Source organism: Podarcis melisellensis (genome assembly GCF_964234715.1).
Source record: "Podarcis melisellensis genome assembly, chromosome: 2".
In the NCBI taxonomy this organism is placed as follows: Eukaryota; Metazoa; Chordata; class Lepidosauria; order Squamata; family Lacertidae; genus Podarcis; species Podarcis melisellensis.
The window spans coordinates 9657738-9683178 of NC_138529.1; the positions used below are offsets into that span (position 1 = coordinate 9657738).

The 25441-nt window shown below is 44.2% G+C and overlaps 1 protein-coding gene and 1 long non-coding RNA gene across 2 annotated transcripts in view; both read right to left on the bottom strand.

Annotated features, from left to right (window-relative positions):
* Positions 1-1215: 1215 nt before the first annotated feature.
* On the bottom strand, positions 1216-13297 carry TMEM106C (transmembrane protein 106C). Its single transcript, XM_081898965.1, has 8 exons — positions 13154-13297; positions 6801-7029; positions 5450-5513; positions 4626-4785; positions 4375-4515; positions 4220-4269; positions 3396-3449; positions 1216-2811 (listed from the first exon to the last, which is right to left on the bottom strand). The coding sequence occupies exons 2-8, from the start codon at positions 6985-6987 to the stop codon at positions 2595-2597; spliced, it is 873 nt and encodes a 290-aa protein (XP_081755091.1). The 5' UTR covers positions 6988-7029; positions 13154-13297; the 3' UTR covers positions 1216-2594.
* Positions 13298-18617: 5320 nt separating this feature from the next.
* LOC309362988 overlaps positions 18618-25441 on the bottom strand; it is a 127580-nt gene continuing 120756 nt past the window's right edge. Inside the window, exon 2 of the long non-coding RNA XR_014165129.1 lies at positions 18618-19896. This is a non-coding gene — a long non-coding RNA (uncharacterized lncRNA). The remainder of the gene's footprint in view (positions 19897-25441) is intronic.

Sequence of the window (25441 nt, forward strand, 5' to 3'; positions counted from 1 at the left end):
TGACTGTGGTCTGGAGTTGGATTTGCTGCTGGGCAGGAAACAGTTCTTACTCGGTTTCCTTCCTTCCTAGCAGAGATTAAAGCCAGAAAGGATGCCTTTTAAGGCCACCTTGAATTGCACGGGTGAGGGAGTAGGAAAGTGTTTGTGGCCACAAGAGATTTTATCAAGGCTGGGTGTCAAGAGGTTGGTGGAGGACTGGCTGCACAGACACTTCAATGCTGCTCTCGCCTTGAGAGGTCTCAGAAGCAGCAAGCAAGTTCACCCTGCCTGGGGAAGCAAGAACAGAACAACACTCCTCTGCACATCACAGCAGGCAAAATGTTTCTCAAACCACACAGGTCTGGTGAACAGGAGGGACTAAAAACAAGAGGACTAACAAGACAGAGAAGGAGAGAATTTGCTTTGTTTACATACCCCACCCCAATTAGCTACACTGCTGGATCTGATGCGAGGCCTCACAAAATACTAGCATTAACATGAAATCCTGCTTCTGGTAAGGTTGGTGATTCGGAGGTTTTCATGTTGCTTCCTTCCTTGGCTCAGGTGTGCAAATCTGCTGGACTCAGAGTCCACAGGAGCTGCAATAAATGCTGCTCTTCAACCAACTGAGCAACTAAGGCTTTAGGTGCTGCCTACAAACCAGTTTGTTGGAGCAAGTGGTATCACACCTGAACCAGGGATGTTGTCTGAGCTGCAACAAAACGCGTGCCGGAACTAACTCTGTAACAGGTGTACATTAGCGTTGATGGTAACGTTATGAACGTAGGAAGGGCATTCATTTTCACAAGCAGTTTGTCCACACAGCACATGCACCACCCAACAAATCATTCTCATCGTATCAACAAAGCTTCTGCCCATTCTTGTTACGACCACAATCCACTGGTGTAGTAATTTCCAAATGAAGGCAGATCAATTTTTGAGTTATGGAAATTGGCAATCGGCTAGCACAGAGTTTAAATGGAGGGAAAGTGTAGCCAAGGGAAGAAACGCCACTATTAGTTTGGATAAACATCCCACTGAGCAATAAGCCATTGCAGGTCCCAGACTATCCTTGGCCAACTCCCTCCTAGCAGGCTTCGTATCTGGGGCTGGGTTTATTACCACCAGCCATCGTACTGCAAGACCGGAAACCACAACTTCTGCAATGCCATCAAGTATCCTACAAAGCCATGTTGTATCAAACTGACATCATAGAGAAAAATCAGCACACCTCTCTCAAAAGCAAAAGACAAGGTTTATTAACTTTTTAACACTAGAGTCTTCCAAGCAGAAAGGTACAGATTCTATAGAAACATTAACTCTCCCCGTCATTTAAGTATCAAAATACAGAGTTAAAACTCACTTCAAATGGGTGTCTTTTTTCTCCACAGACTGGCTAGAACACAAAAAAGTGTTAAAGGGAAGATGAACTTCAGCAGCAGATATTTGAAGTTACTAAAGTGTAAAGAATTAGTAGTGACCCAGAGGAGTATTCTTCCAGTCCTAAATTTTACTTTCCCGGTTTACCTAGGATGTATCCCTCTTGATCCTTACAAGAGAGGGAAACATTGTAGACAGAAACACTAAAAAGATAAATATTTTTATTTACTACAAAGTACAAAAATACTGAGAACAAACCCCTCTAAACAGCACAGGGGCCAACTAAACTGACCCGACATTTCCCAGCTTGGAGAGTCAGATTTTTAAAAGCCCGCTGCTCATAGGTTTTCCTGATGCAAAGATCCAGAAGTCTCGTAGCCCTTTCCTAGCAGAAAAATCTAGTGCAGAAAGTGTGACAACTCTTAAGTCAGGGATAGGGGACCTGTGGCTTTCCAATTCCCATCAATCCAGCTAGCAAGGCCAGTTGTCAGGAAGGAAGAATGGAAGCTAGGGGCAGGAGGACCCACTGCTTAGCCACCTCTGCTCTAAATCAATAGTGCTCTCTTTAGAACAATACACCTAAGAGACATCAAAGGAGCTTCAGGAATACCACTGACACAGTCAAAACTAGCTTAAAAGGAACTGCAACCATGAAAACCCCGTTGAATGTCTAGAAATCCCCACCCACAACAGGGCTGTAACTATTGCAAAATCCATTTGCTTCGGCAAAACTTAGATTGCTGACTAGTCTTCTCACTTCCTGCCTAGTCGTTCTCACCGACAACAAGCAAGCCAAATGTTTCAAACCAGTACACAAGAAATGAGGTTAAGATTACTTCCCCTTCCACAATCGAATATTAGTTCCCTCTTTGGTTACAACAGAGTTAGGAGCACCATTATTTCATTCTTTGTAGTCCAGCGGAATGAAGCACCTGCAGGAACATGCTTTTTCCTAATTTTAAGGAGGAACACTCAAGAGGGTGTCCCCAAGAACCAAGGGTGATCAGCTAAGAGCAAAATAACACAAGCTAGATGCTGGCAGCGTGAAGGGGGTGGGGTGGGGACTAAGCAGAGGCTGTTCCAAAACAAGAGCAGAGGCGTCGTCCAGCTATTCATGTAATCGTGTGGGAGAAGTGCTGCGTGCAGAGACATTCATAGCTTCCGTTTCACCAAGAACTACAACAACCCCTCTCTGCCCTCCAAAAATACAAAAGCAAAGTCCCATTGTCCTGAGGTTATACAGTAGTCGAAACCAGGCTGCTAGGTTCACTGAAGTACATTAGCTGACTCAAACTGTTCTTCTCTTGAGCTACACCTACCCTAGTTGGTGGTGTGGGTACAGACCGAGAACTGCCTTGGGTATAGGTGATATTCGCACCACAGTCGACGTAATGGTGAGTCTCCAGGGAACTCTGAGTTATGTGGCCAATGTAGGAGATCTTCACTGAAGTCCTGAGAGGCAGAAGCAAAGAGAAGGAATCACGGCAGGGGAGAGAAAGGCTGCACCCCTATATGCTTTGCCATGCATACCGTACTATGCTAAAAATGCAGTCATTCAAAGAAGCACTGAGACAAACATTCTCCCCTCTCCTTCCCCAATCTGTTCTGGGGATTTGTGTGATTTATTCTGGTTCAGCTTTCAAGATTTGGACTGACCCAGCAGATAATTTGTTATTTTATTTCTCACAAAACTATACAGTGGTACCTCGGGTTAAGTACTTAATTTGTTCTGGAGGTCCATTCTTAACCTGAAACTGTTCTTAACCCGAAGCACCACTTTAGCTAATGGGGCCTGCCGTTGCACAATTTCTGTTCTCATCCTGAAGCAAAGTTCTTAACCCGAGGTACTATTTCTGGGTTAGCGGAGTCTGTAACCTCAAGCGTCTGTAACACAAGGTACACTGTACTTCCTTGCAACCCACACATTTACTGGGAGTCCAATGGTCCTACAGGTCTAGTTAGGAATTCACACTTTATCGACTGATGTCAAATTTACTTCTAGCAGAGGCAAAGCAGAATATATAAGAGCAGCATACCTCATGAAAATCACCATGTTGTGCACTCTGATCTTGGGTAAAGTGCAAAAGAAACTGGAAGAGACCAAGACAAAGAAATAAATTGGCAAGAGGCTTGAACAATTAAAAGGAAACACACAAAATGTGAAGTCTTGTCATGTTAATCATATTGACAAATTACCTTCTCATGATGTGTGTTTAATGAAGTGCAGTGCTCTTCAAGCTTTGATAACATTTTGATGCCTTTTTAATCTTTATTTGGGAGCTATCTGCACTTTCTAGCTTGAACAGCCTTGTGAGGCAGGTTACGCAAAGAGCTTGAGCTAGCCCATCCATCCAGTGGGGATTCAAACCTGGGTCTCTTTTATCCTAGCCCAACACTCTAACCACTATACCACACTGGTGTGAGATAGCTGGGCCTGCAGCAAAGTAGCAAGAAGAGGGAAGAGAAACCTAGGAACCAGGAGAGAGCAGTGGCATAAAAGAACCAAGACACTACACTCACTCACTCACTCACTCGAGGCTTCTTGGTTTGTGGCGGGACCATGCAATAAAAGCTATAGTAAGTTTGGCTGGGAGGGGCATGATTCTCCACATCTTGAGAGGCAATGCTATAATACAATTGCAAGATATTGCTGAGAGACCATTTCCAAATCTTGTGCACCGCTTATGCTTATCCCCTGGCTCTATTGTGCAGTTGCTCCAGCAGGCATAAGACAACTAACTACCTGAGGGAACCAAAAGAAAAGTGGAGGTGGGTGGAGAGAGGTGGCAGCTACTCTGGGGTAAGTGCTGCAGAGCCTAGCTGAGGATTAAACACAGATAAGCAAAAACCAAGTCCTTACTACACATAAGAAGATGGTCCACCCATTTCAGCCTTCACTGTGAAGTTCACCTGGAAAAACAGGGCAGAAGCAAAGGCGCATTAGTTTAAGAGGCCACATCTCCTCTCTCCCCACCATAAAGGCAAGACCCCTATTGCTTTTCCAGACTGCAGTACCAGCTGATCACTCAGTGCCTGGATACGGGTGACGTTGTTGATCTGCCGAGTCCCAACCACAGTATTCATGTACTGCACCTGGCTGGCCAAGCTGGTTACTGCAACCGAGTAGAAATTGGAGTTTCTGATCCGGAGAGTGGCCTATAAAGTAGGACAGAGGAAAAGAAAGGCAGGAAGCCGATAAGATTCTTTGCACCGATCCAGAAAACTACAGCTGCATTAAGTAATATATAGACACACTTGGGTATTACCGTGATGGCAAGGACCACAAGGGAGTTTTTCTCGTCAAACCAGACCGTAACCACTTTGATGCCATTGTCATCCACAAGGACTGAATGAGGAAAGAGAAAGAAGACCACCAGCCCTGACACCAGGAGGCAGAGCAGCACTGACACCAAAACATAGAGTTTCCTGCAGAGGACAAGATCAACAGTTAGCCAGCTTCCCTTCCTGCGCTCAGCTCCTGCTAACTGATCCACACTTTATATGTATAAGGACATAAGAAGGACCTTGCTGGATCAGGCCAAAGGCTTCCTGTTCTTACACTGGTCAAACAGATGCCTACAGGAAGAACATCAGCAAGCAGGGCCTCAGGGTAGCAGCACTCTCCTAGATCGTGATTTCCAGCAATTAGTGAACACACCAAAGCACATCTCCATTTTGCAAAGTGTTAAGTTGGGGGTGAACATATAAGACGACACAGCGATTCTTCAAACAGCTCTTGTTTATTCACAGGCCAGAACTGAACTGAAGAGTTCAGTCAGCCTGCTTATATAGAGCTCCAGTACAACGTAAATGTAACAATTTTCTAAAACTATCCAATCACTGAGTGTCACTTTCGATCCCTTATTTGCATAACTATCTACAGTATCCCCCTGCTGGCCCAGGGTGAGAACTTCAGTACATAACACAAAGGAAGCGCAAGGCACTGGACTAGGCTGTTATATTTAATCCATCAGTTCTTCTCCACACAAAGTCCTATCATGGCAAAATTCTCCCCTTTCCCCTTCACTTCCATGTCTATGTCCAGAACATAAAGGCAGCAAGAGGAGTTAGAGACTTCGTTTGTACTTACGTCCTTTGAGGTTTTAACCTCTGGTCATGGTATGGTATTAGAGCTACCAATTCGTTGACTTGCTCTAGAAGAAGAAAGCAAGAAGTAATTGCCAATGCTAGAAGCTCTCAAGTCTTACAGGCTTGTTTTCAATGCACAGATATGCACCTCACAGTTTTTTAAGGTCAGCCTGAGAACTGTGAAATCTGGGTTTCCATATGAAAAAGTCCTAAATAACTTACTTGAATTTCCTGTGAATTATCAACAGGACTGAGAAGTGAACAACTCTACAAGGACAATGTAGTGGGATGGGGTAAGTGTTACCTAAGCTGTTTAAAAAACAGGAGGCTATGATAACTCATACTCAACAAAACAACAGACTGGTTTTAAGTCCACCTTGGGAACCTTTAGTTTAAGTAAAATAAACAAACAAGATTGGGAAGGGGAACCTGAGGCCCTCCAGATATTATTGGACTACCACTCCCATCCCCTGTGGCCATTGGCCAGGCTTGTTGGGGCTGATGAGAGTTTGAATCCAACAATATCTCAAAGGCAACAGGTTCTTCACCCCTGTATAGGGTAGAAATAGAAATAAATATAACTTGAACAAAATTATACACTTGTGGCAGACATGAGTCTACAATCAAGACAGTGCCACTGATCTAGAGGTGCTGACCTACCACTCCATAGAATCTGCCAAGTTTGCCCCACCACAGGCAGGCAACATCAGGTCTGCAGGGTGAGATTCAGTCTGTCCAACCTCACCTCTGAGAAACGAGATGCACACCACATCACCATGTGACTTATTTATAAAGGATATAAACTACAAGTGGCAGGAAAATCACAAGGGGGTGGGGAGCAGGGAAGATCCCACGGGATGAAGCATGCTTTCAAAACCAATGGGAGCTGAAGCTTGTTATGGAGTCCACTGACAACAGCAGATTGCAAAACTGTAGCAGGAAGGGGCCTGAAGGAAGCCCAGTCCAAGTCCTATGTTGGGGGTAGGATTCTCTAGCTTCCAACAGCCCTCACTTATTAGGCATGACTGGTGTGCAACAACAGCAAGTTGTGTGAATACCACGCCAGCGATTCCTGCAGGACAAGGGATTGGTTTACTCCACACAAATCCAGATAGATCAAAGTAGTAAGCCACAACATACACAGGGGAAGCTCTCCAGGCCATTGGCCGGCCTGGCCCAAGAGGAATTTCTCAAGTACAGTTATTGCACAGCCCAAGGTGGGATAGTAGGAAATGCTAGAAGACAGGATTTGCAGTAGGAAAAGGTACTTTAGGATGCCATTTAGTAGTGCAAAAAACTCACTGTCCTCTGGAAGTAAGATAGCAGGCTAAGGTATACAGAGCCAGAATTACCTGTTGGGATGCAGCCAGTGCCTTGGCAGGAGGGGCAGGTGATGCTGTCTCGCCCAGTGAATTCAACATATGGAAACTTAGCAATGTCTTCCTCCCGATCCTTGTTGTCTAGCAAATCGTTGTCCTCTTCTCTCTGTCGTCGCCTGGACGAGGAGGAGCTGGTGCCGACAGATTGCAAAGACCCCATTGCACCAGGTTTTTTCGGGAAGGAGGGGGTTCCTAATGTGTCCTGAAATGGTGAAGCAGAGGGCAAATGTTGACATTAAAAGCAGTATCTCTCCCACCCCAGGTTAATCTGATTCAGAAAGGGACATCATCAGGGTCACATGTAATCCAAAAGAAAAGGTTAGAATTCTGCACCAAGATGGTGATGGGGAAATGAAAGAATTCTGCAACCTGTATACAATCTACATTTCTGCACTGGTTCCCTTCACTTTTACACCATGTATTACGGCTGTGCTAAAATTCTGGGAAGGGGCAAAACAAGAGGATATCTCATTTCTCTCACCTCAAAATTTCAGCTTGCTTTGCCCAGGCATAAGAAAGCAGAGAGAGAGAGAGAAGAGTGACAACCAAGTATCCTGTTTGATATTTAATTAATATGAACAGGGTGCTGGCTCTTGAAATGTTTTAAGCTAACTGCCTTTTTAAAATTTGAAGTTAGGCTGCCTTGAGAAGGGTTTGCCCTGGAAAGACAGCCTAGAAATCATTAAAAGAAGATACAGTACTCGGAAACCAAAATTTATTGTCCAGTTCCACTTCCTGCAGTTTACCTGGATCCCAAACAGCTTGCAGCATATAAATAGTTGCAGCAGCACCTTTGTCTCCCTCTTGCTAATGCAATCACAACAGGAAAAAAACAGCAAATGACGCTGTTTTCTCTGCACATGAATATATATGTATACTGTATCATACAGATTTATGTTTGGCCTGCCACTGGTGGGGCTGTGTTCCCGGGCAAGAAAAGGTATACTGTACACCTAGGAAGTGCTTGTGGATCCAGCACCATCCTGTCTGGAAACTGCCATTGCTCCAGAATGCAGCAGCCAGACTGTTGCCTGCTGCACGATGTTTTGGATTTCCATGCAGCGTTGTTCCAGCTTCACTGAGTCCCTGTTTGTGTGAGTCTTAACTTTCAAAGCCCTAAAGAGTCTGGGACCAAGATACTTCAGGAACTGCCTCCTTCGATGTAAACTTGGTCGTGTGTACCATTCAAGAATTGCAGGCCTGCTGCCTGAACCCCTGTCATCTAAAGCAGGGCATGGGAAAATCTGTGGCCCTCTGATATTGTCAGACTCAAACTCCCATCAGCCACAGGCAGCACAGCCAATGATCATGGGACTTAGTCCAGCAACATGGGGGTGGGAGGGTGGGCACAAGTTCCTCACCCCTCACCTGAAATAAGGCATGCATGAATGTGAGACGAGACTTTCCCCAACTGTAACATTTAAACTATGGAACGCCCAGGGCACCGCTCACTTTGAGTCAAGCAGTTAAGGTTTGGATTTGTAAAAGAAGAATGTGGACAAGATTAACAACATTTTCTGATCAGCTGATGAGTTTTAATGCTGTTTCATTTGTGGTATTCAGGGTGGATAAAAATCAATGATTTTTTAAAAAAATAAAATAAAAAATAGGATTTTTTGATTTAAAAAATCCTCCACTGGGTTCCAACAACTGCACTGACACTTAACTGTACAGAATATACACCTGAATGTAGAAGCATATCCAAAGGGGGGTAGGGTGGAAAAAGTAACTGGGATCTATAAGTCCTTCAAGTGCTTGCCAGTCAACTACTAAGAGTTCACTGGTTCCAGGCCCTTCTTCCCAGGACTCGCCTGACATTGTCTAAACAATAAAGTCTCTAACCACAGTAGTTAACAAATATGGATACATATGCTATAATGTTATTCTTTTAGTTAAATAAATTATTTAAATTGTTATTAAGGAAATGATTATTTTTCTCCTTCCAATAAAGTACATCAGAAAAGTTGTCTAAATATAAACAGTTAACTTATTAAAGCTCACAATAATTTCTAATAGTATTTCTAATAGTATAACCAAATCAGTAATTTTTTATATAACAGTAAAAACTTCACTAAAAATGTATTAATCCAAAATCAAAACCTTCATCTGGTTGTAAATATTAAGATTATAGCAGCAAGAATGAGTCTTTATGTAGAAATTGATTTAAATCAAGTCTTACTGACTAGTGATTTAAATCTATTTGATTTAAATCAAATCCACCCCAGTGGTATTGTTCTTAAAATGTGTTGTGGTGAGACATCTTAAGAGCCACCCAGAGACAAGACAGGGAAACATATTTTAATAAATAAAACAAACAAGAACTAAGCTCTAGTTGTGGACATAACCTTAAAAGAAGCATACCCATGTCTAAAAAACAATAGCACTATTTTTTGGATAGATAAAGAGAATGCACACTGGTTAGGAGATGTTGGAAGAACAAACTTAAAACACGTAACACAAAGAAAAACACGTAAAATCAAGACCAGCCCCTTCACCACTCAAGATGGGCAAAAAAGGAGAGAGAGGGTCACTAAGCAAGACCAGAAACACTCGTAACAGTACAGTGGTGCCTCGCAAGACGAAAATAATGCATTCCGCGAGTCTCTCGGTTTTTTCGTCTTGCGAAGCAACCCTATTAGCGGCTTAGCGGCTATTAAAGGCTTAGCGGCTTAGCGGCTATTAGCGGCTTAGAAAAAGGGGGGAGCGAAAAAAATTGCAAGACTCGCAAGACGTTTTCGTCTGGCGAAGCAAGCCCATAGGGAAATTCGTCTTGCGAAGCGCATCGAAAAACGGAAAACCCTTTCGTCTAGCGGGTTTTTCGTCTTGCGAGGCATTTGTCTTGCGGGGCACCACTGTATCTAATTAGACTTCTCCTAGAAAGTGAGGAAATCCAAGTTCCCTAAGCACAAGCCACATTCAACTACACCCCCTTCCCCCCACTTAAACCCATTGCTTCTTCTTACCCCCACCCACCCACAAAGTAGCTTTGCTCAAGAGCATCTCTCTCATGGCCCTGACCCATTTCTCCTACAGGGCCTCCCACCCCATTTCTCTACAAGTAGCTCCCCTCCCCACCTACCCCAAGACAAAAACATTATTTACTAGCAAGATGAATGTCACTAGGACAATGTGTGACTGTAGGGATGACTGCAATAGTGTCATTGTGGGTCAGGCCTTTCAGCAGCAGGAATGAAAGGCCTTGATCACACTGTAACACTGCCCTTCCTCCCATATACTGTACAGCATTTTATACCCCCCAACAAAGATGGGATTATTCATCATTATTTTACATGGGGGAGAGATTTATACAAGGGAGCTTTCGGGGACACCACTGGGTTGGGCCCTAAGACTTGGGTCACACTGGTGTATGACAGAGTATTGAGAGAAAATATTGAGGTCAGTCCTTTTTCACAGATTCAGTTCATGTTTTCACATTCCTGGTAATCCAAATAGGATACCTGGCCATTTTAAAAGGCCCTCAAGCGCACCTTACAAAACTTAAAAATTAACAGACCCAACCAACCAAAAACAGAAAATGTGTAAGGCACCTCTAGGCTATGTTTTTTGTTTGTTTGGGGGCGTGTTCTGCAATATGTCACTGAAGCAGTAACAGAACATTAGTACAGTGGTAGCTTGGTTTATGAACTTAATCTGTTCTGGAAGTCCGTTCTTAAACCAAGCCGTGCTTTCCCATAGCAGCGTGGGACTCAATTTACAAATGGAACACACTCAACAGGAAGCAGAACATTTTCTGCTTCCAAGGCAAAGTTCACAAACCAAAGCACCTCCTTCCGGGTTTGCAGCGTTCTTAATCCAAGTTGTTCATAAACTAAGCTGTTCTTAAACCAAGGTACCACTATAGTGGACCATCTTCCCATCATTCCGCTTTATAAGTTGTTCTGTGATGCTTCCCCAGTGCTACTGCATTGCTGCCATTTGGAGAGGCACTCTTGAACTATAAGGTAACAAGAGTGAGACCAAAAAAAAAAAAAAAAAAAAGCCAGGACATTTATGGCATAAAAACTTACAGAATTTCAGGAGGAAGTTAAAGGACATGCACTGGGGGGAAACCAAGTTGTATGCCCAAAACGTGCAAAAAGTACCAGAAAAACAGATCACATAACCACCTTGATACCATCATGAGCACAGATCATGAATGCAAACTAAAAAGGGCACCTGGAAGAGGCCATAAACACAACAGCATCTCAGCAATTTAAACGCTTTATAAGCAGCACAAACAGAAGTCAGGGATAGATAGGTAGCCGTGTTGGTCTGCCATAGTCAAAACAAAAAAAATTCCTTCCAGTAGCACCTTAAAGACCAACTAAGTTAGTTCTTGGTATGAGCTTTTGTGTGCATGCACACTTCTTCAGATATACAGGGAGAGAAATCAGGGAGAGAGCTAATCCACACCTAAGGCATGACAAAACAACACAGCCTTTACAAGCCGTGGAAATACAGGTGGTGGTGGTGGCAAACAAATATTCAAGAGAGAGTTCCACAAAAGAAGAAGACCTTGTCCTATGTGGACTCCAGCCACACCGCTCATGGTCGCGAAACAGAAAGCCACCTCCACTGGGGACCACAATAGACAGGCAGTATCATACAGGAGGAGCTAGTTCTTAAAATTCCCATGCCCAACTATTCAGTACAATCCCACACACAAATTTAAAGTTGGAGGCACACGTTATTCTTCAACCTGAAAATGGCTATTCTGACGGCAGCTGATTTTTTTTCTATAGGATGAGTGACATTCACCTTTCTACAAGGACCGCTCACTTCAGGCTTGCCTCCACCTTACAGTCAAGAGGCACTCAAAAGTGCAATTCTATATTGGGGTAACCGAGTGATGCCATCACACAACCCCATGCAGAGAGGTGCAGGATTATCCTCTCACCCCTGGGAAAGAGACTAACTGAAAGGAGGCAAGGCCCATATAGTGAATCACGCATTGCAGAGACACAACAGACGGCCTCTTTCGTGGATGCGCACAAACTGTACTTCTCGTGGCACACAAGCAGTTTTCTCACAACACAACTTGCTAAAGCAGATAGCAAGACTAAATGAGATACTTCACCTGGCGGGTTCACAGCCCAAACTGGGGAACAGAAACATGTCGGATAGGCTGTGCAAAGGCAGAACCACCCTTTAATTTCTTTTTAAAAGGGGGGTGTTCGTTTCAAACAATGAGATGCAGGAGGAGAAAGAGGGTGGGGAGAGAAGACAAAGGTAGAAAGATGGCTGTACAGTGGTACCTCAGGTTAAGTACTTAATTCGTTCCGGAGGTCCGTACTTAACCTGAAACTGTTCTTAACCTGAAGCACCACTTTAGCTAATGGGGCCTCCAGCGGCTGCGCCGCCGGAGCACGATTTCTGTTCTCATCCTAAATCAAAGTTCTTAACCCGAGGTACTATTTCTAGGTTAGCAGAGTCTGTAAGCTGAAGCGTATGTAACCTGAAGCGTATGTAACCCGAGGTACCACTGTATATAGAATCATAAGGGACCACAAGGGTCAATCTAGTCCAACCCCTTGAAATGCAGGAATCTTTTGCCCCAACGTGGGGCCTGAACCCATAAATCTGAGATTAAGATTCGTGAGTTCTACTGACAGAGCTACTCCTAAAAAATAATAATTGAGGCCAGTCTCACATAGCAGGTAAGGTTAAAAGACAATTGGGACAGATACTAGAAGAAAGGCAGCAGGGTGGAAGGATTAGGAGTGTCAAACTATGGCTCAAGGGCTATTTTAATATTCTTTGGGAAGCCGCCCAGAGTGGCTGGGGAAGCCCAGCCAGATGGGCGGGGTATAAATAATAAATTATTATTATTATTATTGGCCGGCCAGCCCCACCCGCCACTGCCCCTCTCTAAGCAAAGCCTACCTCAGAAGGGTGTTGTGGGAATAAAATAAAAAGACGTGAGAATGGGGGGGGGGAGGAGCTCCTTGGAGGAAAAGGAGAGGTATTTATTTGTTTCATCAAACTTACACACCGCCTGACTGCGAAACGACGACCCCAAAGCAGCTTACGAAAGATAAAACAGTGAAAATGAAGAGAGAGAAAGATAAATCAGTGCAATGGAGAGAGAGAGAGAGAGAGAGAGAGAGAGAGAGAGAGAGAGAGAGAGAAAGAAACACAAAAGTTAAAACGCTGACCCCTATTAAAAACCACCTCAGCTTTCTAAGACTAATTAGGCTGGTGTCGTAGAAATAGCAGGTGCTGAAAAGGGGTCTTGAAACCGCTTTGCCTCAGCTGAGGAAGACCCCGACCCGCTTCGGACCACCCCCCTCTTCCCTCTCCCGCGTCACACGTTCACCTTCCCTCACCTCCGGGCTGAAAGCGCCCCAGCTCCGACCTCACCGGCGGCTCCTTGCCATCTGAAGCCGCTTAGCGTCGCTACGACACCAAGCAGCGTCACAACGAGGGAGGGGCGGGGCCGAGAGGAAGCCACGCCCCCGCCCGGAGCCGCAAGACGCCACAGAAGAAGGGGCGTTTTCAAGCCCGCCCCATATAAGGAGCCACTCACCTCCCAGTGCGCAGGCGCGGCATACGGGCGTGACATCCCAGCGCGCGTGCGCAGTCCTAGCACCGGCGTCAGCCCGTATCACGAGGAGTAGGCGCAGGTGCAAGGACGCGCTGAGACGCCGAAGCCTCGGCCCCCCCACAAGAGAGCGCTGTTGGTTTCACTGCGCATGTGCGAAGAATGGTTAGGCTGCGAAAGCTCTGTCTCTTGAGAGGGGCGGGGCTCTCTGAAAGGGGCGGGGCTCTCTGAAAGGGGCGTGAAGCAAAAGAAGGCGGGCGCAGGAGGCGCTGGGGCAGCAGATCCCAAGACAGTATAGAGCTTTATTGAATCATTCTAGCCCATTATTCCCCCCCTTGTTCCATGTAGATCAGTGTTTCCCAAACTTGGGGCGCTGGCTGATTTTGGACTACAATTCCCATCATCCCTGACCACTGGTCTTGCTAGCTAGGCATGATGGGAGTTGTAGTCCAAAAGCAGCTGAAGACCCGAGTTTGGGGAACACGGATGCATCTCTTCACTCAGCCCTTCTGCCTTGGCGTGGGCGGGGGGGAGCCATATTGTGGTTCGCCTCAGCTGCCCAGACTGTCTTGGGCCAGCCCTGTATCTGAATACAGATTGACACCAATTTGCTCCAGTTCCATTAATTCAGTTTAATCACACACATGCACACCAGGGGTTCATATGAATTTAATTCCACAGTGGTAAGCATTCTGTTGCATGAGCTGTAAAAGACCCAGCTGAATCCAGAATTCTACAATGAGAGCAGACTCTTTAAATTCAGTGGGTCTCCTCTAAGCATGGCTATGTCCAAATCCAGCCTATTCCCTTTTAAATGGGCTGCTTACCCTTCCTGGTTCTGGGATAAATCCTAAATCCACGTATTCCCTGTTGAATCCCGCTGACCTTCGCCTCCAAAGTGAAGGTGCATAACACTACAATCCCATGACTACTCAGAAGCAACCCACTGAGCTCCATGGGCTTTACTCCCATGCGTGCGGAGAGTATTGCAACCTAAGAGTAAGGCAAATAAATGATTTATGGACAGAACTTTTTTTATGTACGCTACAACAGCAGCAAGAATACTTATTGCAAAGTATTGGAAGACACAGGATCTACCCACTCTGGAAGAATGGCAGATGAAGGTGATGGACCATATGGGATTGGCAGAAATGACTGGCAGAATCCGAGACCAGGGAGAAGAGTCGGTGGAAGAAGATTGGAAGAAATTTAAAGACTATCTACAGAAATATTGTAAAATTAATGAATGTTAGAATGATGGTGGATAGAAATTAAGTGGTTTCCAGCTGTAATGCTTTAAGAGAATATGAAAAAAGGGTTATAAACAGGTAAAAATCTAATGGTAAGGATTTGCTGAACCAACAATTTGAAGTGGAATACAAAAAAGGGAGGTATGAGGGGGTCCGGGAAACAAGCTAAAGGAAAACTAGCAATGGAAAATCTGTGTGTTTTTATTTTGTTTTTGTTTTTTTCATTTTTATTGTAATACTTTAAAAAATCTCAATAAATATCCTATAAAAAACACAAATAAATGACTTATAGTGTGGCAATGAGGTGGTAGAGCTGGGCCTGCACCACTCCACAATAAGCACTCTATGATTCTTTGGAAGGTTTTAAGCCAAGGTTGGATGGCCATCTATCATGTATGATTTAGTTGAGATTCCTGTATCGCAGGGGGTTGAAATAGCTTGGGATCCCTTCCACTCTATAATTCTATTACTGTATTCTACTCTATGAGTCTATGTTTACTCAGAAATAAGACCCACTAAATTCACTGGATTTCTGCACTTACATCCTTAGGCCTCTTATGCATAGAGACAGAAAAAGATGTAATATTCAGTTGTCTGGGATGGAATTTCCTGGTTCTTTTTTCTGCTGTTTCTTCCTCACCATCTACCTTGGTGGGGCAGAAGTGAGAACAATGGAAAACAATGTCGCAATTCATGGCTTTAGGCTGCCTGACATTGACCAGTGGGGTGTTCATCCAGAAATAAAAGATAGCAGCAAAAAAGAGAACCTAAACTCTTCCTAATTTACATCTTACTTCATTGGGAGAAAGGTTTGAGGGTGGTTGGTTCTTTGCTTTTGCTTTTTGAGGTTGTTAATCTTCTATAAATTGCCCTGTTGCCAAAGCCATCCTATTATTCCCATACTGTATATTGCAAGTGTTAACAGCTGGAACTTCAAATGGCAGGTTGGAGACAAGGCCAAGTTTGGCTTGGATTACAAAATTCCTTGGAGGCTTCAATAATATCTCAACTAAATGTCATTTGGAAATTTCCTGAAGCAAGCTCCTCAACCTTAATTTGGTTTCTTGAAGTCAGTCTGGTTAATAGCTCACATGATCAAGATGTTACACTTATACAAGCCCCTCCAAATACTGTACTAAGATTCCCAATTCCAGAATTCTATATTGTGGTTAAACTGTCCTCAAAGCAAATAAGCATTCAGTTGTGTATTAAAATAAAAAGGGAAACGACACATTTCAAATAGCGGTATACCTTTAAAAATGTTACATCTTCTACCTGGTCAATCTTTTGACAAAAGTTGATGTTTTGAAAAAAATGGGCTCTTCAATAAAGCAATTAGTTACAAAGCTCTCAAAACCAGGAGCTACACTGAAGAACTGTAGTCTACAGACTGTAAGCTCTAAAATAAAAACAGAAAATTCTCAAACTCTTGTGAAGGTGTAGCTACAGATGCTGTTCCTTATTGGTTGTTCTTTTCATTCTACAACTGCAGGTTCTCGAGAGTTGTGTCAATGAATTCTCAGACTCCTTTTCAGATTATTTGGAAGAAATATTTCTATGTTTCTTTCGCTTCATATATATAGTAGGTTCATTTTAATTGTTCAAAAATCTTAGACAAACTTTGTTTTGTTTTCAAATTCAGACATTTACGGTATTAAACAACACCTTAGAACTTTTAAGGTTCGAAGCACAAACTACTGATTTTGACAAATATCTGTGAGAGAAGCTATTAAAAGGTAAAGGTAAAGGTACCACTGCCTGTACGGGCCAGTCTTGACAGACTCTGGGGTTGTGCGCCCATCTCACTTAAGAGGCCAGGGGCCAGCGCTGTCCGGAGACACTTCCGGGTCACGTGGCCAGCGTGACATCGCTGCTCTGGCGAGCCAGAGCCGCACACGGAAACGCCATTTACCTTCCCGCTGGTAAGCGGTCCCTATTTATCTACTTGCACCCGGAGGTGCTTTCGAACTGCTAGGTTGGCAGGCGCTGGGACAGAGCAGCAGGAGCGCACCCCGCCGCAGGGATTCGAACCGCCGACCTTTCGATCGGCAAGTCCTAGGCGCTGAGGCTTTAACCCACAGCGCCACCTGCGTCCCAGGTGGGGAACTTTTAAGGTTAGAACCTTAGAACTTTTAAGGTTCGAAGCACAAACTACTGATTTTGACAAATATCTGTGAGAGAAGCTATTACGTAACTGTAATAAGAACAGATTGCAGAGAGGAGGCCGGTAATAATTTCATATAAAGATAGCAGTTTCACATTTTGTGTTTTTCATTCCCCCCCCCTGCAAGGCACCTGTTTTGGAAAGTTGAACTTAGCAGTTTTGGGGAGAGGAGTGCAAGTAGCTAGCCATGCCTAGGGCACAAAATAGCCTGGCACCAGCACAAGGCCAACAAACACAAAGAGGAAAAACATCAATGGGCTGGACGCCAATTGGGGAACCCTAGCTTCTACTGAGAGCTCCTTACCCAAGCCGAGAAGGGCTCCTGTGCTCTTCTGTGCAATGCGAAGTGCAAGATGTTGGTCTTTGTGACCTTGAGGCACATGCCAGAGGCACTGACGACAGAGAAGTAGCTGGTGAGGAGTTGCTTGACCAAGGGGGAGAGGACAGCAGAACAGGGGGCTCCTTCAGCTCCTCCCAAACACACTCCCACCATCCACTTATACAGTCACGTTCCAGAGATTGCATCTGCAGGTTCAGGTGACTCAAATCTATGTACAGTATTGACACGCACAGGAAATAGTTTAAAGATTCTGTCCCACAACTAGTCGGGCTGAGCAATATATCGACCATATCGCCACTTTGGTTTCATAATATTTGACCTGCCAATAGATTGCGAATCATGAAGTGTGAGAGTGTGTGTTGTTTAAAAATCACAACGTGGGAAAAACTGTGAAGCCACCCAATGCCTCTACATAGCTCCATCCTTATTTCAGATATTGCCATATATCAATATATTCCAATATTTAGCAGTTTGCTACTCCCTGTTGCAGGGAGTAACATGTATGATGGTATGTTTGGAGCTTTTCTCCATCTGCACTTCGCAGGATTCCTCTGGATTGACAAAATCTTCTGCATGGCTTTTTTTTTAAATGACCCAAATACTCTAATGCAAGAAGTTGCAGTGACAATGCAGTGAGATTCTACTCAGAGTAAGCCTATTGGAATGAATGGGATTGAATTAGTTATGTCCTTTAGTTTTTGCTTTTTATCTAGATAATACCTAATTAGGGGTAGGGATTGGTTTGGTTTCTTTCTGTTCTGGTTTTTATTAAGTATTTTGTTGTGTTGTGTTGTTGTTGTTAAAATTCCACAAATTGCACATCAGGGTTCGTTACATAGTAAGTCCCCCCCCCCCACTTTCCTAAGATTTTTTTTTATTTTCCACCATTAGCTGCAACTTATCTTCCCTCTTTTATATTGTAACTCTAATGCTCTATTAGAATTAAAAGAGGGGGAAACCCAGCCGGATGGGCGGGGTCTAACTAAATTATTATTATTATTGATTTATTTTGTGTATGTGTTTTTTTAGCTTGTATAAAAGATTAAAACACAAAAAAACCAAAGTTGAAGCAAGAAGGAATCTTCAAATATTAAATAAATGCAAGGAGTGAATTGCCAGGACTTGGATACCCCCTGGTGATGAAATCACTCTTTCCACCCACCCACCCCCCTTTCAAAAATGTGCATGGAATGAATGAGCTGGCATTCAAATCTATTCTTTAAAAAAGCATATTTCCTATTATTATTGGGTCCATTCTGACAAATATTGGGTCCATTCTCTCACTTCAGCCCCTTCTTGATTCCCTCATTTCTGGGGGTTGGACTAGATGACCCATGGGGTCCCTTCCAACTCTTCCGTTCTACGATTCTCTCGCCTACAATTCCGACACCCGCTTCAGGTGAACCTGAACAAACAACACTGACACCAAACCCTACATAGAGTAAGTAAAATAGAAAAATCGCCACCCGACCCCACCCCCACCCATCTTTCCCCCCCTCCACCTCTTTCCCCTTTTCTTCCTAATGACTCAACAAATGAAAATGATTTGTAAAAATGTTACATGGGGGGAAATACACGAGAGAGAGAGACATTGCACACTTTTGTAAATCAAAAAAATCTTTAATAAATAAATAAATAATTACTAGTCATAAAAAGAGGCCTCCTCACCTGAAGGACATCAAAGCCAACCTGAAGTCCCAAAACAAAACTATCATATCCTCATCCACGCAGATCCATCCGTGTATGGAGCGATCTGTGTGTATCTGCATCTGATAGTTTACCACTCCTTGTTGTAGGGAACCACATATATAATTGTATGTTTGGGGACATCAGGTGGGCTTTGATGTCCTTCAGGTGAGCTTTGGGGTGTACGGCTTTCCTCCATCTCCTCTTCGCAGGATTCCTCTGGAATGACAAAATCTTCCGCATGGCTTTCCTTCATCTCATCTGTGGATTTCTCTTCAATTACGAGATCCAGGAGAGAACCACACTTTCCGCAAGTAGTTAGACTCTCGCTTTTTGCCGCGCTTCTTGGGGTGATCAGCCTTACAGTTGCTATTTGACATTTATCTGTTGCGGTGGTCTTGACGCAAAGTCTCTCAATCCCAACCAATGCTGCATTCAGCAGCTGGAAACCTGCAGCGATATAGCCTAGATAAATAGAAGGTCCAATATGCTGCTCGCTGGGAATTTGAGGCAATCCAAAAGCTTCTGGGAAGACAATTTTCCCATTATGTAAGACAGCAGACATGTTCCATATCACGGAAATCAGGACGAGTATCCCTGCAACTAAGTTCAGGAAAGCTGCAAGCCTGAAAAAGGTTAACACAAAATTCTTATGTTTTCTGGGCTCGAACACATTATACAAGGCAAATGAAATTAATCCTAGGGCCGCAGAATTCATAATGGAAGCTAATGCCATTAAGTCCTGTGCAATAAAAATTTCCCTTGGGAGGCTTGGATGTTGCTCATTGAGATCTTCGCAATGGTAATAAGAGTTTCCGTCGTTAGAAGGGTCTTTCCAAAAGCAGACCTGCCAGATTCCAACCCAGATGTTTTCAGAGCCGATTCCCTTGACGTTTTCAACACGCCACACTCGCCAGTTGACAACGGCTGTTGAGGCAATGCACATAATCCAGGCCACAATATCTATCAGGAATGCACACAACTGGAGACCGGACACTAATCTCAGCCACCTGACCACCAGGGAGCCTTCTTTCTCTCGCATGGGGGGTTTGGAGAGGAGGGGAGCAGGGGAGACCTTGGCAGACATCCTGGAAACAAAAGAGAAGACAAGATGCAGTGAGAGAGGGAATAACAAGCATGTCTAGTCATTGAAGGACATCCTCCCTCCTGCATTCCATGCACAGAAAGAAGCAGCAAAAGAAATAGTTCCTGCTCTCTCCCACCCCCTGGTTAGGTAGAGACATCTGATCCACACATACTTTCTTCCAGCAAACTGCTACTGATTTAATATACTCTTGCACTGTTCCTGTGAAAATGGCCAGAACCTCAGCAACCTGTTGTGGATGGGAGCTGCTCATGATTCGCTGTTCTGCTATCTGCTACTGAAGCTATCCTTTTCTACTGAGCATAAACACAGCTGATGGCATAGTGCGGAATGTTTAATCCATAAACTTACGTGAAATGCCTTCCTCAGCTAGAGTCTAGCGTGCCAGGAACAGAGCAGGGATTTGCTAGGTGCTCCTGAGCCTCAAGAAGACTGAGCTGTTGGCCACTGAGCTGACGTTCGCCTGAGCAGCCGGCCAGCCACAGCAGCAACTGCTCTGCAGAATTCTTGGGTCAGTTACAGTTACAGTTAGAATCCTGACAACAACACAAATCATAACTCCAGGGTACTGGTCATTTGGAACATCAGGAAGGGGAAAATGGGAGGGAACTCAGTTCCCTTATTTCCCAGTGCAGAGTGTCTTTTCCAGGACACTGTGCAGTTAAAACACGTTCTTCCTGAAGTCAGATTCAGAGCAGTTCCAGCAGTAAAAATGGTGATACAGTATGTGTATCTCAGCACAGATTTGTTTGATGGGCCTGAATGCATTTCATAAAGGATCTCCATGTACAAGAAAGGCTAATAGCATGAGGCCCTGAACCATAAGAATTTCCTTGGCAAAAGGAAGACTCCTTACAAACCTCTCATTCTTATTCCCCATCCCATCCCATCTTGTTTGGACATTATAGTAAGGGAGAAGATCTTAGCTCTTTTCCTTTGCACTGGGACCACATGGAATTTGTGCCATGGGATCCCATCCCTCACACCAATACGGGCAACACCATTTTCAGAACCTAGGTGTCCATGATTTAAAATGGCTTTCCTAAGACACTTCCGTCAAAATATTTGTGTTGTTTTCTTCCTGTTCCTTTCTGTGTTGATGCTCCGAATGTGAGCTGCTCAGCTGCATGCAAGTTTTCTTCAGGGCTTTTGGAAGGAAGAAAAGGTTCAGGAATAAGCGACGCAGCAGCCCCCCAAGCGTAAAAACACATTTGGACATATCGCTCATGAGATTCGCCCCCACCCCAGGATATAAATTTAGAACATCCCGTGCTCCTATTAATATACAAAGTGGGGTATTTCATATGATAAGAACAGAGGAAGCTGCCTTAGACGCAGCCAGACCAATTTTGGGAAAGTGCTACATGGGCCAGACCACCAATTGGCTACCAATGAGAACATAGCAAAAGACAAAATGGCTGCCATATGGTGTGGTATGAAATAAATTTGCCTGGCTGTGGGGCGTGAAGGCCGCACCCTGCAAGACCCTTTCCACGTGGCCTAGGACTCGACTCGCTAGCCCCACAAAAGAGGCTCCTCATGAGGCCAGAGGAACATGGCCTGGCTGTGGGGCATGATCCGAAACCTCCAGTCCCAGTCCAGTGCTCTAACCACTAAACCACACTGCCCCCCATTGCAGTCTATAACAGCCTGGAGGGCCACAGATGCCCCATATTCTCTGGCTCTGAGATTGCCCAAAGTTTCCCTTCTCTCCCTTGTTGTGCAAAAAGAAAAATGCCCATGACAAAAGTGACATTTTTGGTTCTTTGGAGTCAGTTCTGCTTCTCTCTCTCTCTCTCTCTCTCTCTCTCTCTCTCTCTCTCTCTCTCTCTCTCCATTTAAAGGAGCCTCCCAACCAACTTTTCCCACCCAACTTCCTCCTGCACACAGCTTCAAAATTTCCATGAAGAACTAACTAACTAACCAACCAACCATAATTGGAATTTACAAGATTAAGGAGATTATTTATTTTTATATAATGAAAATAGATGGTAGGATAAGTGAATTGCGCAAGGCAAGAATATATAGGATGGCAAAAATTAAAAGAAACAAAGATTATGATTTGGGTTCTTAAAATAACAACAACACATGCCTCCTCAGTGGATTTCAGAACAAATGTGTCTCTCTTTTTAAAAATTACCCAAACACTGTAATGCAAGGAGTTCTGGTGGCAATGCAGTGAGATTGAGTAGAAAGCCTGAGTAGAAAGCCTATTGGAATGAATGGGTTTGAATTAGTTGTGTCCTTTAGTTTTTGCTTTTTACCTGGATAATGCCTAATTAGGGGTAGGGACTCGTTTGCTTTATTTCTGTTCTTGTTTTTATTAAGTATTTTGTTGTGTTGTTGTTGTTGAAATTCCACAAATTGCACATCAGGATTTGTTACATAGTAAGTCCCCCCCCCTTTTCTATTATCTGCTTCCCATCCCATTTCCTAGGATGTTTTTTTTCTTTTCCACCCTTAGCTGCAACTTATCTTCCCTCTTTTATATTAGAACTCTAATGCTCTATTAGAATTAAAAGAGGGGAAACCCAGCCGGATGGGCAGGGTCTAACTAAATTATTATGGTTGTCTTATTTATTTGTGTTTTTATCTTGTATAAAAAATAAAACTCCCCAAAACCAAAGTTGAAGCAAGAAGGAATCTTCAAATATTAAATAAATGCAAGGAGTGCATTGCCAGGACTTGGATACCCCCTGGTGATGAATTCACTCTTTCCACCCACCCACCCCCCTTTCAAAAATGTGCATGGAATGAATGAGCTGGCATTCAAATCTATTCTTTTAAAAAAGCATATTTTCTATTATTATTGGGTCCATTCTGACAAATATTGGGTCCATTCTCTCCCTTCTGACCCTTCTTGATTCCCTCATTTCTGGGGGTTGGACTAGATGACCCATGGGGTCCCTTCCAACTTTTTCGTTCTGCGATTCTCTCACCTACAATTCCGACACCCGCTTCAGGTTGTACCAATCAGACCATCAGATAAACCACATTTTCTCCAGTTGATGGTCTTTTTTTAGGGGGTAGAAAGGGCACAAAATAGCCTGGCCAACAAACACAAAGAGGAAAAACATCAATGGGGTACACGCCAGCTGGGGAACCCTAGCTTTTACTGAGAGCTCCTCACCCAAGCCAAGAAGGGCTCATGTGCTCTTCTGTGCAATGCTAAGTGCAAGATGTTGGTCTTTGTGACCTTGAGGCACATGCCAGAGGCACTGAGGACAGAGACATAGCTGGTGAGGAGTTGCTTGACCGAGGGAGAAAGGACAGCAGAACAGGGGGCTCCTTCAGCTCCTCCCAAACACACTCCCACCATCCACTTATACAGTCACGTTCCAGAGATTGCATCTGCAGGTTCAGGTGACTCAAATCTATGTACAGAATTGGCACGCACAGGGGACAGAAAATAATTTAAAGATTCTGTCCCGCAACTAGTCGGGCTGAGCAATATATCGACCATATCGCCACTTTGGTTTCATAATATTTGACCTGCCAATAGATTGCGAATCATGAAGTGTGAGAGTGTGTGTTGTTTAAAAATCACAATGTGGGGAAAACTGTGAAGCCAGCCAATGCCTCTACATAGCTCCATCCTTATTTCAGATATTGCCATGTATCAATATATTCCAATATTTAGCAGTTTGCTACTCCCTGTTGCAGAGAGTAACATGTATGATGGTATGTTTTGGCCTTTCCTCCATCCCCACTTCACAGGATTCCTCTGGAATGCCAAAATCTTTCGCATGGCTGTCCTCCATCTCAACTGCAGAGGATTTCTCTTGAATTACCAGATCCAGCAGAGAACCACACTTTGAACATGTAGTAAGACACTCACTTTTCACTGCGCTTCTTGGGGTAATCAGCCTTATAGTTGCTATTTGACATTTATCTGTTGCGGTGGTCTTGACGCAAAATCTCTCCATCCCTACAGAACCTAAGGAAATTTATCTCCGAAGGTGTTACGGAACCTACGTAAAGTTCTTAAATGTTACAAACATTATACCTGAACCTATCCTTTCGACCTGACAGCTCAGGGAAAATAGCAAGCTTTATGAATCCTATAAAATCAACCCCTTTGACAAGTTCCTCCATTCCAGCACCATTTTGCCCTTGGAAAAAAGACTCTTTCCCTTCCACCTCCCCAGGCTTGAAGACATGGGTACACACCTCCTGCCCCAGGAAATGCCCAGAGGTGACAATTGCTGGGCTCCTTGTTCTCCAAGGGAAGCCCAATCTCATCCCCAGACTTGCCTCCGGCTCCAGACATGCCAAGGAAGTTCTGTTGTACTTTGGCTGGTGGGTACTTAAGACATGTTTGCCGATGATGCTAAGCTAATACTGTGTTTGGGTGTTGCCCTGCCATAGCTGTCTATGCTAGTCTTGTGTAACCCTCCCCTTTTGTGACATGTTAGTGATGTAGCAATGATGTATTGATGATGCTGTGGAAACTGTGTTCTGACACATGGTGGGAAAGTTTTCAAAGTCAATGTGGCCCATGCTCTGGGTTCACTGGCTGCTGTTGAACCTGTTGCGCAACAATAAAGGCTCTGAGTCTACTGACTGCTGTTTTGCTCCAAATTGCTTGTTTGCTGGAATTTCCTTCTTTTACTGACCACATGGACCTGTGGGGGGACCTGTACCCCGAGGAGTTGGGCTGTTGAGTAGTCTCTCAACTCGGAATTTAACAGTGTGGAACCTCTAATGGAGCTATCTCCCCACTCCCCCCCAACAATATTGTTCCTTCAACTGTCCCTGTGGCAGGCTTTTTGTTTTTATTTAAAGAAAAGCACATTTCACATCAAATTTAGCTGTGGATGAAGCTGGGGGAAGGGAGGGGCCACTCTTTCTCTCCTAAACCTCTCCTGTCCACCACACCCTTTCCTGGGCACAATTATTTTAGACAGCCCACCCCTGTTTCCTCCCTATGCAGAGTTAAGGCCCAATAAACTGCTATTAAAGGTAAAGGGACCCCTGACCATTAGGTCCAGTCGTGGCCGACTCTGGGGTTGCGGCGCTCATCTCGCTTTATTGGCCAAGGGAGCTGGCGTACAGCTTCCGGGTCATGTGGCCAGCATGACTAAGCCACTTCTGGCAAACCAGAAGTTTACCTTCCCACCAGAGCAGTACCTATTTATCTACTTGCACTTTGACGTGTTTTTGAACTGCTAGGTTGGCAGGATCTGGGACCGAGCAACGGGAGCTCACCCCGCCGTGGGGATTCAAACCTCCGACCTTCTGATCAGCAAGTCGTAGGCTCTGTGGTTTAACCCACAGCGCCACCCGCGTCCCTATGTTGCTATTATTATTATTATTATTATTATTATTATTATTATTACTATTAGCTTTGGAATGGTCATGGGGGTAATTTGCAGGAAATGTGTGGCTTACTGTGTTCCTTTTTTAAAAAAGATCTGTTTGCAAAAGGTAGGTATAGAAAATCAATCAATCAATTAGTAATAGGTCCTCAAAACACCTGGGGAGGTACTGCTGCTAGAAACTATTCCCCCTCCCCGCCCGTCCCACTT

Excerpts from the sequence above, each read along its gene's own strand:
- TMEM106C (XM_081898965.1), bottom strand. The coding sequence starts at position 6,987 with ATGGGGTCTTTGCAATCTGTCGGCACCAGCTCCTCCTCGTCCAGGCGA. Across the intron at positions 5,514-6,800 it reads CACTGGCTGCATCCCAACAG|AGCAAGTCAACGAATTGGTA; the intron begins GTAATTCTGGCT and ends TTCTTCTTCTAG. Across the intron at positions 4,270-4,374 it reads AGGCACTGAGTGATCAGCTG|GTGAACTTCACAGTGAAGGC; the intron begins GTACTGCAGTCT and ends CTGTTTTTCCAG.